General features: G+C 39.5%; 1 protein-coding gene and 1 pseudogene across 10 annotated transcripts in view; one reads left to right on the top strand and one right to left on the bottom strand.

The window, feature by feature from the left end:
• IRAG1 (inositol 1,4,5-triphosphate receptor associated 1) overlaps positions 1 to 15089 on the bottom strand; it is a 119494-nt gene that overhangs the window by 36739 nt on the left and 67666 nt on the right. For all 10 annotated transcript variants that reach the window (XR_009542429.1, XR_009542430.1, XM_060159674.1 and 7 more), the window contains one exon: positions 930 to 1053. Coding sequence is in view for 8 of the 10 variants with exons in the window: in XM_060159674.1 (XP_060015657.1) it covers positions 930 to 1053 (124 nt within the window). In the remaining 2 variants the exon portion in view is untranslated. The remainder of the gene's footprint in view (positions 1 to 929; positions 1054 to 15089) is intronic.
• On the top strand, positions 8611 to 13991 carry LOC132525904 (ras-related protein Rap-1b-like; annotated as a pseudogene).

Below are 15089 nucleotides of genomic sequence, written 5' to 3'. Positions count from 1 at the left end.
TAAACCACTTGAATTTGCATTTCCCTAATTACTACTGATGCTGAGCATCCTTTCATGTGTTCATTGACCCCCATATATATTCTTTGAAGAAATGTCTATTTAAATCTTCTGCCCACTTAAAAAAATTAGTTGTCAATACTACTCAGCCATAAAAAAGAATTGAAATTTTGCCATTTGCAGCAACATGGATGGACGTGGAGGGTATTATGCTAAGTGAAATAAGTCAGACAGAGAAAGAAAAATACTGTATGATACCACGTATGTGGAATCTAAAAAAATACAACAAACTAGTGAATATAACAAAAGAAGAAGCCGACTCACAGATATAGAGAAGAAACTAGTGGTTACCAGTTTGGGGGGAGGTGGGGAGGGGCAAGATAGGAGTAGGGGATTAAGAGGTACAAACTATTATGTATAAAATAATCTATAAGGATATATTGTACAACACAGGGAATATAGCCAATATTTTATGATAACTATAAATGGAGTATAATCTTTAAAAATTGTGAATACTCTGTTGTATACCTGTAACATATAATACTGTACATCAACCTCACTTCAATTAAAAAATTTTAAAATTAGTTGTTTTTTTAATTGAGTTATAAGAGTTCTTCGAAGATATATTATAGAAACAAGTCCCTTATCATATATGTGCTTTGCAAATATTTCCTCCCATTCTGGGGGTTGTCTTTTCACTTTCTTGATGGTATTGTTCACCTATGAACCCCACCTGCTCCTCTTTGAGTTCGAACCACCTCACCTGGCCCTTTATTATTCTTTTTGTTTTGGGTGCATTAGTCCTGTCTGAACTATTGGACTTTGACCCTTCTGGGGTCAAAAGTCAAGTCTGGTGCTCCTGTGTCCTATCTACAATTGAATACAGGGGCCACCCAATGTGGGGTCTTGTGCAACCCATGCTCCAATTTTACCTTCCAGGGAGAGACTTGTGGACCCGCAGTTTGCGAAGCAGCACATCAGAAATATTGGGCATGACATCCAGGCCACTCTTTGACTCTTCTTCCTCAATAGCTGGGGAGAGTTCAGAAGGGGGCCCTGAAAAAAAAAAGTGTTTAATTTATAAAATGTAATACTCTTGGCAATTTGCTTCGGGGGTAAGCTTTAACATTTATTGGAACCTGGTTATATGCCAGGGGCTTTATAATTGTTATTTTATCCTCACAATGACCCAATGAGCTAGACCTTAATCATCCCATTTTTCAGGTGGGTAAACTAAGACTCAGCAAGTTAATGACTTGCTTAAGGTCACAGAACTGGTAAATAGTATAGGCTTCAAATAATTCTATCTGCTCTAAGTTCTATGTTCTTCCCATTGCTCTCCATAGTACCAAGCAGGCTCTTGTGTCTGGGGTCTGAGGTTGGTTTCTGGCAACTGGAAAATTGTTGGCTCTTTGGCTATGAAGTTTGGAAAAGTCCCCTCTCTTTGGCAGGCTTCTCAAGAGGCCTGCTGCCCAACTATTCTTCCTCAGATGAATTCAGAAGTTCTATCATCTGTGTCCTACTTAGAAATCAGCATCTGGTTCCACATCCCCATAGATAGGAGTGGAAACAGGGTTTTTCCAGAGTAAAGCTAAGGTCATTAGATCTTTTACAGATCTCAGAAATAGATGCCTCCTCGTCAACAGAACCAATAAATAGCCTTTTTTTTTTTAAATCTCCTAAACCTGTCGTGGGTTTGTGCTCTGAAGGCAGAAAGAACAAACCAAGTTCTCTCTTTCCCACTAATTTTTCTCCTGCTTGAAGACAGCTCTTGTACCTCTCCAAAGCTTCCCTTCTCCGGGTTGTAGCCCGATTTTCCCAACTGTTCACTGCGGCCTCTAGATACCACCCCCTGACTGCACACATTCTGGTTGTTGCTGTCCCAGAAGCCCAGATGTGCTCTAACAAGCTCTTAGCTCAGGAGCACCGTGGCAAGTGGTCTTGGCATTGACATTAGTTATTCATTTAGCACTGACTTGCTGTGCCCTACACTATGGGCTCACAGCACATTTAGGATTAAAAGCCTTGAATCTCTTTTACTTGAACCAAATCAGGTATCTTTGTCCCATACGATGGTTATTTTCCATTTGCACGCAGGACTTTTAGTTATCCATGTTTTGCCGTCTTTCATGGGTTTGACCCAACAGATTTCCAGAACTGTAGTCCAGGCCAGAGATCAGGACTACGGGCAAGGTTGCGGTAGCCATCTAAATGGAGCTAAGATTGGGAGTCATGTGAATTAGAAGCCTCACCAAGGGAGACCATGCAGAGAGAAGAGGAGGTATAGTTTGGCTCCAGGTAAACAATGTTTAAATACTTTGAGCTTCCCGATAACTGAACAGTGTTCACGAGTTTCCCGGTACTCAAGGAATCCAGCAAAGTCCGGAGGACCATCTGTCAGAGTCAGGGCAGTCAGCGATCCTTCTTTGGATATGAGATTCGACTCATATCAGGTAGCTAGTTCTCTTAGTTACCTGTCACCTCTTGGGTTCTGTCCTGACACTTACTGCTGTCTGACGTTTCCATGTGACAGATGGCAAACCTTGTGGTGCCTCTGGTCACACTCTACCTTTATGTATTCCCCACTGCACTCAGCAGAGAGATAATGAAGCAGTGGGCTCCTGAGAATCTATGATTGACATAACCGTATGAGGTCTAATAATCACAGGGAAGTCATACGAGGGGATTTTGCCTAGAAAAGTCCGCTAGGTAGAACCCCACTCCCCAAAAAGGGATGGGTTTCTAGCCCTGCTAAAATGGCTGTCTTAAGAGTGATCCCAGGATTTCCCTGGTGGTGCAGTGGTTAAGAATCCGCCTGCCAATGCAGGGGGCATTGGTTCGATCCCTGGTCCAGGAAGATCCCACATGCCGTGGAGCAACTAAGCCCATGTGCCACAACTACTGAGCCTGTGCTCTGGAGCCAGTGAACCACAACTACTGAGCCCTCATGCCACAACTACTGAAGCCCACGTGCCTACAGCCCATGCTCTGCAACAAGAGAAGCCACTGCAATGAGAAGCCCGCGCACCACAACGAAGAGTAGCCCCTGCTCGCCACAACTAGAGAGAGCCCGCTCGCAGCAACGAAGACCCAACGCAGCCAAAAATAAATAATAAAAATTATAAATAAATAAATAAATAGAGTGATCCCAGAACCTGCCACCCTCCTGATCTCAACCAAATTAACAACAATAACAACAAAAAATTTAAAGTCAACTAAAAATAGACCAGCAACAGGAAAAGGCAATAATCTTTAAAAATAATGGCCAGAGAAAAACAGAACTTACTAGAAATAAATGTAGAGCTCCCACCCTTGATAACCCTTTCTTCCTCCCTCAAAGAATCAGTACTGAGAGGAAGATGTGAGAGGAAACGTTGTGACAAACTTTTGTAGTCACTTTTGTGACTACAGAGCCGGAAGAGAAGTGGACCGAGGGGTGGGCAGGCAGCTGCAGAGGCGATTCAGAAAGTTTCTCCAGAGTAGAAGGACATCCATCCCACCATAAGAACACTCCAACAAGACAAAAAACTGCCTGTGCTGCTATTTGCTTTTCGTACTGAGGAGGAGGGGAGAGGAGAAGCAGAATGACAGCATAGTATTCTACCAGAGCTGATGATCTCAAACAACACAGAGGGACTTACCAGAAAGGAAAGTAAGAGAAAACAAATAAAACAATCCCTTCTGATAGAGTGAGTGACAGGAGACACATAGAAAACCCCAACTGAAGCTGTCACAACCCCTACCCCCATCCTGCACTTCTGAGAAATAGCAGAGTGGCCAAACTCTTTGGATTTTGTCTATCTTTTCTGTCCTTTATCTGGCAGGGGAGTGAGAGTGGCTGCTGGGAATAGTTGAGTTAAGTGTGGAAAATAAACACCTGGGCAGATTGTCCCTATAATTCTACCCTGAACTGGTGAAATAATCCATGCCCCACTACTGCCCACCCAAGGGAATAAGATATGCCCCCACTTCAGTGGAATAAATTCAAGTGTTAGACTATTAACAAAGTTATAGAAAAAGAGCAGAAACCAACCCACAACACCACTATCCACAGCACCAGCTGAACTTCCTCTTTTCCCCACCACCCAAGCAGTGACAACGCAGACACAAAATACCCAGTCCTCAACTAAGAGCTGCCAGGAGGACAGAGATCTCAGAAAAGGTAGGAAAAAGTCAGTGAAAATTGACCTACACAATATATCTAGGTCAAGAGAAAATCCAGGTAGAAATGTCCATATCAAAAAAAAAATTAAATGAAAACAAATGGCATGGCAACTACACAAAAATAGTATAGTCAAAAGAGGAAGGAAAGAGGAGAGGAAGGTATAAAGGAAAGAAGAAAAGAAACATGCTGGAGACAGATGTCAGAATAGAAACATGCTGGAGACAGATGTCAGAATAGAAACATAGATGCAAGAAACACATAAAATGCATTTTTTGTGCAAAATGTATACCACAAATGTCTTGACTCAAGGAGAAATTAGAACCTGAAAAAATGAAAATAGGAATCAGAGGTGAGATGAGAGGATCGCACAAAATGGAAGAAGATTACAATTTAAGGAAATAAACTGAAGACCAAAATAACAAAATGAAGCAAAAAATTCTAAAAATATAGAACTAACCAATATGTTGGAAATATGCAGGAGTAAAACAGATAGAGCCTCAAGCTGAATTAGTGGGGGAGATTGAGATGAGCACAAGGAAGTAAAGAAGGAAAGAAAGACTAAAGTATTGAGAGGTAGAGTAATGGACCTACAGTGGAGACACTGAGGAGAAATTTACAGATTACGGTGGCTCTGAAGTAGTGAAAAAACAAAAGGAACAAAGAACACATTCAAAGACATAAGAGAAGAAAAAATTTCCTCCACTGAGAGAAAAGCTGAACTTGCAGACTGAAAAAGCACACCAAGAAAAAAAAATATATATATACATATATATAAAACCTTACTCTTTTCTATGAATGTATATATACCTTATATAGATCCATAGCTATATATGAACATAAAAATGCTTCTCCAACTACCCTCATAGAAAGAGTAAGTAACCTACAGGGAAAGGTAAGGGTTGAGAGGTGCTGGAAATAAGCTGGTCTCAGACTTCTCTACAACACTGAATACAGCGTAACATCTACAAAGCTCTGGGGAAAAGAGTGATCTAGAATTTATAACCATCTAAGCTGTCCTTCAAGAAAAAGAACATTTTCAAACATGCTAGAATTCAAGGAAAATGCACCTCTAAGCCCTTCTAGGAAAACTATTGGATGATGAAATCCAGCTAAACAAGACATAAATCAAAATCATAAGCTTGGGAATTGTGAGCCACAGTAAAGGGACTGGTGGTGAACATTAAATTCGCTTACATATAAGCTTAAAGTTAAACAACTATGGAAATTATGGTTATAGAATGGAATGTAAATGTTACAACCTTGAGAGTATAAAAAGAATAACTTATCATTTGTATAGGTGGAGATGGAAAGGTTAGGAAGAAATATGAAAGTGGGAAGAAATACTGCCGTTCTCATCTTTCCCTGCAATAATCCAAACTTGAAATATGTAATATAAAAACGAACCTCAATGACTCCAAACCCTTAATGCATTTCATAATATCTATTTTAAAACTGTTTAAAACTAACCTTTTTTTTTTTTTGGAGGAAGCAATTACCAAAATTCAGCAAGCCCTACAGTTTCACTTCACTTTAATTCAAGTTCAATTAAATTTTCATACTTTTTATTAAAAAAAAGTATATGGAGCAATCTATAATCTCCCTCACTCCTTCTGTATTTGTGGGAAAGGGGATGTTTGATGTAAGCGATTTTTACTTTCTTCTTTGTATTTTTCACTGTTGGTTGAATTTTTTGAAAATCGACGAGCTATTTTTAATAAAAACAGTAAAATTATTTTAAAAATATCTGCCTATACCACCTCATTCCAATGAAAGCTTTTGTTTCTGGCAATCTCCAGGACTTGGAAAAGTAACTTTGGGGGCTTCTGGTTAAAGATGTGCTGAGGTCCAGGATGATCCCCCAAAAGGTCAAAGATATTTGACCTGGGGATCAACTCTCTTCTGATCTATTTTCTCAGGGAGGCCTTCTCCTTGCCCGAGACCTGAGGGCCCTGAGCCCCAGACTGGGGTGTCTGGAAGGACTGCCTCAGCCCACACCTCTCCCAACGTCCAGGTCCAGATATCCAGCCACGTCCTAGACATTACCCTCTGGATCAGGATAACAAAAACCACTTCAACAGCCACCATTGATCAAACATAAGCTTGCATTAGATGCACTTTCTCATTTACTCCTTAGAATAGCCTTGCAGAGCAAATATTGCTAAGCTCAGTTTCTGGGGATGCTGTGAACTAGGAAACCGAAGCTCAGCAAAGTTAAGTAGATTCCCCAGGATCCCAGCTAGATACTGGTAGTGCCAGGATGCAAAGCCAGTTCTGTCAGACTGCGACATCCAGGCTTCTTCCCACAGGCATTCAGATGTCCAAACCCAAACGCATTGTCTTTCTCCTTAAGGGAGCTCCTTCTTCTGTGCTCCCCACCCTGATTAATAGCACCATCACCCCCTTGGCCGTGCAGATGCACACCTGTTGGTCTTTCTGGTCTCCCTCTCCACCCCATCCCCTCATCAAGTCCTGCCAAGCTGACCTCCAAATGGCTCTCAAACCTATCCTCCCCACGTTCCCTCCTGTCCATCTCAGTCTACAGTCCCATCACCTCTCACCAGGCTGCTTCCATACTCTCTTACCTAGTCTCCCCACCTCTAGCCTCAGCTTTCATAAACTGTCCAGAAGAATTATTCTCAGACTCAGCTTTGATCCTCATGCTTCCTTACCTACAGGCTTCTCTGGCTTTGCAAGGGGTGCTAAAGGAAGTTCAAACTCATTAATTAGACCTCAAAGACTTTACCTTCTCTGATTCCCACCTCCACTCCACCCTTGCTGCCCATCTCTTTGGGACACATGGCTCACACTTGGTTCACCTGGGATTCCTTATGTTCCTGGAACAGGCCAAGTGCTAGAAGATGCCTGAGTGCCTTTGCTCCTGCTATTCCCTCTGCCTGGGATGCCCTTCTCTTCCTCAGCTCAAAGCTGCTCCTCTAAGGATTCTGCCCTGACTCATTCACCCCTACTGAGCTGGCTGAGTATTCCTCTGTGTTCCTAGGTACTTTATGGTCTTAAAGTCTTGACACAATGTATTGTAATAACATTGTCTACCCTTGTATTTCCTCTCCTACAAGGTGAGGGTGAGCTCATTAATTTATTCAATATTTATTTAGTGCTTACTATGCTCCAGGCAATGAGCATGGAGCTAGGCATATAATGCTGAGCAAAACAGATGTGTCACTGTCCTCTGGGAGCTTGTTACCTGGCAGGACAGATTAATTAGAGAAATACCCAAATGTTACTTTTCATGCTGTGATAGATTTTATAAGGGAGAAGCATCTGGAGCGTGCTGGAAAAGTCTTCCCTAGGAAGGTGACATTTGAGAAGATATCTAGAGACTGAATGGGAGTTCATTAGGCAAAGAGGAAGAGAGGAAGAACACTGCAGGTAGAGGGAACAGCATGTGCCAAGCCTAAGAAGGAGGAGGAACGAGTTGCTGAAGGAAGACCAAGACGTTGAGAGGGAGGAGGAGAGTGGTCCTAGAAGATGCTGGGGAGGTGAGCAGGGTTAATCGCACAGGGCCTCTTAAGCTCTACTAAGGATTCTAGTGCTCATTTTGAGAGGAGAATGAAGCCTCTGAAGAGGCTGAACCAGATTTGCATTTCAGAGATTCCTCTCGCTGCCTGCGGATGGTGGATTGAACTGGGTGAGGAGGTCAGGAGTGCAAGCAGAGGGATGGGATAGGAGGTTGTTGAGGGAGCCAAGGGACTGGTAATGACGGCAGGGCCTGAGTCTCCTTCACCTCTGCACCCCCAACATGCAGCCCAGGAACTGGTCCACAGTCAGCCTCATGTCTTTGGCTTGAAATGACCTGCAGATGATCAAGACCCAAACATCCTTCAAAGGGTCCCTGTGAAGAGAACTGGTTGGCTTGTTGGAAAGACCAGATGCAACAGGGAAGAGAGTCTCCAAGTCCTCAGAAACTGAAGGAGAGCCAAAGTTCTTAAGACTCCAGAATATTCTAGATTTTCCCCATCTCCCAAAGGAACAGCCAACAATCATCAGGAGATTTGAGTTTTTCCCAATGAGCTCATATGCACTGTTGTATTTAGAACCTGTTAAGGGAGCCAGACTCTCTAGCTCCCAGCGGGGGTTTACAATACCTTTGGTCCCAGGTACAGGCGGGGACGAGGCTCTTTGATGGAGCTTTCAGAATGTAGGAAATGGAAGTCATAACCCTGCTGATCAAGCACATGTGGTTGCCCGCCACATCTCCAGACTGCCCTATATACTGTGGAGCACAGAGTACAATGTCCCACTTAGCTGCCAAGAAAGAATTCTACAACCTTGATGACAGGAATTAAAATGTATGACAGGTTCCTGCTGGAATAAAGACCAGTATTGCATAAAAACATTACCTCAGCTCAGTGAGGTAGGTACTATTCTTACCCCCGTTTTAATAGATGAACAAACAAGGCATCTAGAGCATAAGAAACTTGCCTGAGGCTATGCAGCTGGTAAGTGGGGAAGCTTGAGCTTTCAACCACTCAGATTCTAGAAATGAGAGAAAAGTGGGAGGGAGGCTACCTTTACTGAACACCTTCCATGGTTAATTTTTTACAATTTAGTGTTTATAGGAATCAAACTCATTTACCTGGTAATTTTATTTCTAAGATCCATCTTGTTCCCTGTTGGTATTAGATAGTGAGGTGTTGCTGTAGTAGTGGATGTCTACATTGTTATAATTTTTTGTAAGTTAACTTGGCAATATGCATATATATTTAAATATAAATACCTTTTGATCAAGCAATTCTACTTCTAAGATACTATCCCATGGAAAAACTCATGCATTTCTATAAAGATATATCATGGAGAATGTTCATTATAACATCGTTTATAGTAGAGAAAGAATACAAACAACCTAAATAGTAATCAATAAGAGAAAGGTCAAACAATTTATATAGTTCCTCATACCACAGAATGCTACAAAGCAGTATTAAATTTTATTAAAAAACTAAAAGCTCCATATGCACTAAATGAGAAACTTTCTAATATTGTTATGTAAGAAAGACAATGTGACAGAGACAACTGGTCATCCACCAAAATCTGCCCTCCTCAGCTTCCATGTGAAAGGAGTTTAATATGGACATATGGCCAGCAGCCCAGCTAGTGACAACATTCCCCAGTATCCCTTGCTGCTAGGTATTGCCATGCCACATCATCACCAATGAACTGGGAGCTAAAAAGAGATATGCAACTCCCAGTTTACTTAAAAAAAAAAAAAAAAGCCTGCTCTGAACTTCCATTGTTTCACCTTCCTACAAACTGGAACACAGATTTACCCATGATCCAGCTTCAACCATGTAGACAAGTGTAATACCTCAGGGGATGGCAAAATGACAACAGAGAAGAAACCAGGGTCTCCGAATGATCACATGGAGCAGAGCCACCTGTAACCCGACAGCTCACCTTAGAGTTGTTACTTAAGCATGAAACAATCTTCTCTCTCCTATAGGTTAGCAAACTTTGGGGCCTCATGTCAAAGCAACTTAGATTTTATCTTAATTAAAGCAGGAAGGTTGCAGAATACTTTAAAAGAGTTACTTACATAGAAAATTTGGTAGTAAATATAAAAGAAAGTACACCATGATCACATGCATTTTATTGCAGGACCATAAGTGTTTATTTCTATATATGGAAAATTATTAATTAATATATTAAATGATATAATTTATATGATTCTTTAAATAGATATGCAAATTGACAAAATTCAACATGAATCTTAAAACTCAGAAGAGAAGAATATATTTCCTTAAAATAATGAAAAATAAAAATATAAAATAATACATGAAATAATATATTTTTATATTTTATCTTTCTACATATTATATGTTCTTCTATTTAGTGATAATATAAATATGAAATAATAATAAAAAGTTAAAATAGTGCATCTATTTAATAATTAGGTACAACATGGTCCTTGAAAGAAAAACACACAAAAAATTCAATTAAAAACAGAAAAAAGGCAAGAGTTCTCCTTATCACCATTGTCATATTAGAGAATGTTGCCAAAATAATAAACCATATACAGATATACAAGAGAAAGACACATACACATGCACAAGCACACAACTAAGACAAATAGTGAATTTGATAAAATAAAATAACAGATTGTGAATGTGAAAAAATGAGGTATTTTGCAAAGTGGTCAAGAGCCTTTGGATTTAGACACATCTGGGTTCCAATCCTGGCTTTAGCAGTTAATTACCATCTCCCTGAATCAATTTCCTCATCTGCAAAATGGGTATAATAAGACCCACCCCTCAGGGTTGTTGTAAGCATTAAGCGAAATATTGTCAAATGCTTAGCATGGGTCCTGGTACATAGTAATCACCCTAGTTATAATAATCATGCTACTTAACCACTATTGTAATCACTACCATTTGTTAACAGTAATATTTATTATACAAGAAACATGTATAATACCAAGCAGCATTCATCTATGACACTAATTATCAGTTAGGAAAATCTAATGAAAAAAGTCTTCTTCATAAATAAGCAAAAATATAAATCATGTAGAATTTGTCTCAATAAGAGATATGGAAGAGCTTTACAAAGATCCTTAAATCTAGTACAGGAAAAAGAAAGGAATACTTAAATTAATAGAGGGACAAACCACGTGCCTGAATGAGAACTAAATGTTTGCAAACTAAATAACTGAAAAATCTATGAACAAAATCTATGTAAAACAAACAAAACTAGGACAGTTCTGAATCCAGTGTGTGGCCTTAGAGCAATCACAATTAAATCACAATTAAATCACAATTAAAATGTTGTATAAGATGACATAAATTTCACTTAAAGAATAGGTAGGTGAGAGGCAAAACTGGAAAAGACCTGGAATCCATAAATCTTAGGTTACAGTTAAGAGCTTTCTGAAGTGTCCTAGTCCAATAGGGAACAGAGGCCCACAGAGGCTGAGGAACATATTTAAAGACACCGGACACCGTTAAGTGGTGTCTGGCCATGAACTCCAATCTCCTGAATTCTTGTCCAGTTGCTCTATTAATTTGCACTGAATCTTTGTATCTAGAATATAATGAATACTCTGAAAAAGAAGAGCAATGGGGGAGAAGTAACCCACTGTACACTAGAACATATTATAAGGCAGCAGTAATTAAAATGGTACAATACTGATCAGAATAAAACAGAATCAAGGGCCCAGAACCAGTCTTTGCTATACATTAAAAAAAGATGCAGTGTATGATTATCTAAGCCATAATGTAATAAGAAATATAAACACTATTAAAATATTATTGAGGTAACAGAATCTTAAGTCTTCAAATACCTATATCTTAAAGCAAATTTCAGAGGTATTAGCAAAATAAATATAAATAAATCAAACTGTAGATAAACTACCAGAAAATAGATTTGCTATCTCAATTAAGGAGAAGTAATATTTTTATAATGATTTAAATAATAGAAGATTTTCAAAGGAAAAGATAGGCTAAAATTACTGTATAAAAACTTTATGGTCTCTCTAAAATAATACAAAATTTGTTCAAAGGCAAATGAAAAAGTATTGACAAAAAATACAGCCAAAGAACGGTTACTATCTATAAGGTCTACATGTATGACCAACAAAAAACCCAAGACCCAAATGAACACATGAGTAAAGAAATAAATAGTTAATTCACCCATTAAGAAAAAAATGTTTTAAAATTTTAAGTTTAAGCAAATTAATTGAAGTAATAATGGAACGGTATTTCGCACTACTACTACTAATAGTAGTAATTGTTATTTTGGATCATCTTGTTCTCATTACATTCCGGCCAATAAGGAGCAAAAGCAAAGCAAAGCAAAGTCTAGTGCAGGTAGTGTTTAGTGAGAAGACCCCTCACTCAGTCTACAGGGAGCATCACCCATTGGAGGCAATATGGTAAACGCAAATATTCCTACAAATATTCCTACACTTTGACCCCGTGACTCTCAAGCCTGAGAATTTATCCCAAGAGAGTAACTTAGAGGAAGAAAGAAAAAAAACCTACAAGTACAAAGTTGTTTATAGTAGTGTTGTTAATCATAGTTAAAAGAACTGTAAACATCTGAAATACCCAACAATAGACACATCAATACAAAAGGAAACTATGCACCCATTAAATGATAAATATGAGGACAAGTCAAACTATAATGGAATTAGTCGTGAAATAAGTATTTTAAAAGTAGGAACAGGGGACTTCCTTGGTGGCACAGTGGATAAGAATTCGCCTGCCAATGGAAGGGACACAGGTTCGATTCTTGGACTGGGAAGACCCCACACATCGCAGAGCAACTAAGCCTGTGCGCCGCAACTACTGAGCCTGCGAGCCACAACTACTGAAGCCCACGCGCCCAGACCCTGTGCTCTGCAGCCACCGCAGTGAGAAGCCCGTGCACCGCAACAAAGAGTAGCCCCTGCTCACCACAACTAGAAAAAGCCCACGCACAGCAAACAAAAACCCAACGTAGCCAAAAATAAATAAAATTAAATCTTAAAAAAAAAAAGGTAGAAACAGGGAGTTACATCTACACCACCAAATCAATTGTGAAAAAATTATAAATAAGGGTAAATACTGGAAAGAGTAAAAACTGTTGCTTTTTCAGAATTTATGGGGTTGCGGGTGAAATTTTAAGATAAATCTTTTCCTAGGGTTTTAAATCTGCTTTAATAAACAAGTTCGAAATTAAAAGTAGAGAAGTATATCATATTTTCCCAAAGATTTCATCTAAAGATGAATAATTTTTTTAAATTAGTACTTTAAAAAATTGTTGGAGAGTCCGGCGTGTAAGCCAGCCGGAGCGGCAGCGCCGGTAGCAGCGACCCGGAAGGGAGCGCGAGGCGACGCTGGCTGCGGGGACCCGGTGACAGTGCGAGAAGTACTAGATTTTACAAGTTTGCACCGTGCGTGAGTATAAGCTAGTCGTTCTTGGCTCAGGAGGAGCTGGAAAATCTGCTCTGACTGTACAATTCGTTCAAGGAATTTTTGTTGAAAAATATGATCCTACGATAGAAGATTCTTATAGAAAGCAAGTTGAAGTAATGCACAACAGTGTATGTTTGAAATCTTGGATACTGCAGGAACGGAACAATTTACAGCAATGAGGGATTTGTACGTGAAAAACGGACAAGGCTTTGCGTTCGTTTATTCCATCACAGCACAGTCCATATTTAATGATTTACAAGATCTGAGATAACAGATTCTTCAAGTTAAAGACACTGATGATGCTCCAATGATTCTGGTTGGTAATAAGTGTGACTTGGAAGATGAAAGAGTTGTAGGAAAGGAACAAGGTCAAAATTCAGCAAGACAATGGAACAACAGTGCGTTCTTAGAATCCTCTGTAAAATCAAAAATAAATGTTAATGAGATCTTTTATGACCTAGTGTGGCAAATTAACGGAAAAACTCCAGTGCCTGGGAAGGCCCACAAAAAGTCGTCATGTCAGCTGCTTTAATATACTAAATGCATTGTAGCTCTGAGCCAGGTCTGAAGAACTATTGCCCAATTCAACAGTGCCAGCATTCCAACTTTGTTAAACCTACCAACATCTTAAACGGACTTTCTGTGGTGGTACCCTTTAAGGGGCGGATGAAAGCTACTACATCAGTTTGCACATTCCAATCACTTTCCAGTATCACAAGAGAGATTTTTACTTATATAATAGTCCTAGAGTATGCAGCTGGTAAAACCAGAGGCTACAATCCAGTATTACTGTTAAGAGACATTTTTCATCCACCAATGTTGTACATGTATGAAAATGGTGTACTGTATACTTTAACACGCCCCATACTTTATATTGGAGAGTACAATAATGTAAATCCTAAAAGCACCACTATTATTTTAGCATAATAGAAGACAGTCCAAAGAGCTCCTATATAGACTACTCCAGATAACTTCACTTCTTTGATACTTGTAGCTTACTGAATTTTTAAAACATAAATTCAAGGTCATTATCATTATATTGTACAAATAAGCGCTTTAACACAGCGATATAGTTTTTTAATTTTTAAAAATCTGTGGAGACAGTGATCTTGTCTTTAAGATATGATAGTCCTGGGCTTCCCTGGTGGTGCAGTGGTTGAGAGTCCGCCTGCTGATGCAGGGGACATGGGTTCGTGTCCCGGTCCGGGAAGATCCCACATGCCGCGGAGCAGCTGGGCCCGTGAGCCATGGCCGCTGAGCCTGCACGTCCAGAGCCTGTGCTCCACAACTGGAGAGGCCACAACAGTGAGAGGCCCGCGTACCGCAAAAAAAAAAAAAAAAAAGATACGATAGTCCTTTCAGTATAATGTCTTAAAGACGTTGCCTTTAATATCTGTTGGGAAGGAAATGTCCAGACTTTTCAAATCTTTTATTATATGTTTCCTTTTTTGTTTACATAGGGAACAATGTTTATAGTTGTGTGTACAGTGGGGGGTCTACAACAAGAAGTGTATATTTTCAAACAATCTTTTAACGATTTAACAATTTTTGTAAATCATTTTCAGGCTTCTGCAGCTGTAGATTCTCACTGTGAATCCCCTGCTTGCTCATGCATAAGTGTATTTGCAATACCAAATATACAGGTTTAGTATTTTTGCCTGTTAGTGATTGTTTCACATGTGTAACGTTTTGGTTGAGATGTTAAATGGTGGATGAGTACTGTGGATGTGAATGTGGGAAGTAATTTTAATCATGTGTAATTGGTCACAAGGCCTAAGTTGCAGTAACTATTGCTGTTTTATTTAACGATGCCTTGTTGCTTTGTATGCACTAACATTTGGCTGTAAACACTGTGTGTCTATCCAACAGGGAGCCACAGTATTTAAATTGACCAACCTAATGTTACAACTCCTTTTGAGGTGGCCAAACGTAAACTAAAAGCCTTAATTAAAGTGGTGCAATTTTGCATAACTTAGCATCAGTAGTTCAATAAATTTGGATTGCCAAAAAAAAAAATAATTGTT

This window comes from Lagenorhynchus albirostris, chromosome 9, assembly GCF_949774975.1.
Source record: "Lagenorhynchus albirostris chromosome 9, mLagAlb1.1, whole genome shotgun sequence".
Classification (NCBI taxonomy): Eukaryota; Metazoa; Chordata; class Mammalia; order Artiodactyla; family Delphinidae; genus Lagenorhynchus; species Lagenorhynchus albirostris.
Note: the sequence above shows the minus strand (reverse complement) of the source record. Positions and strands in the feature narration are given on the sequence as shown.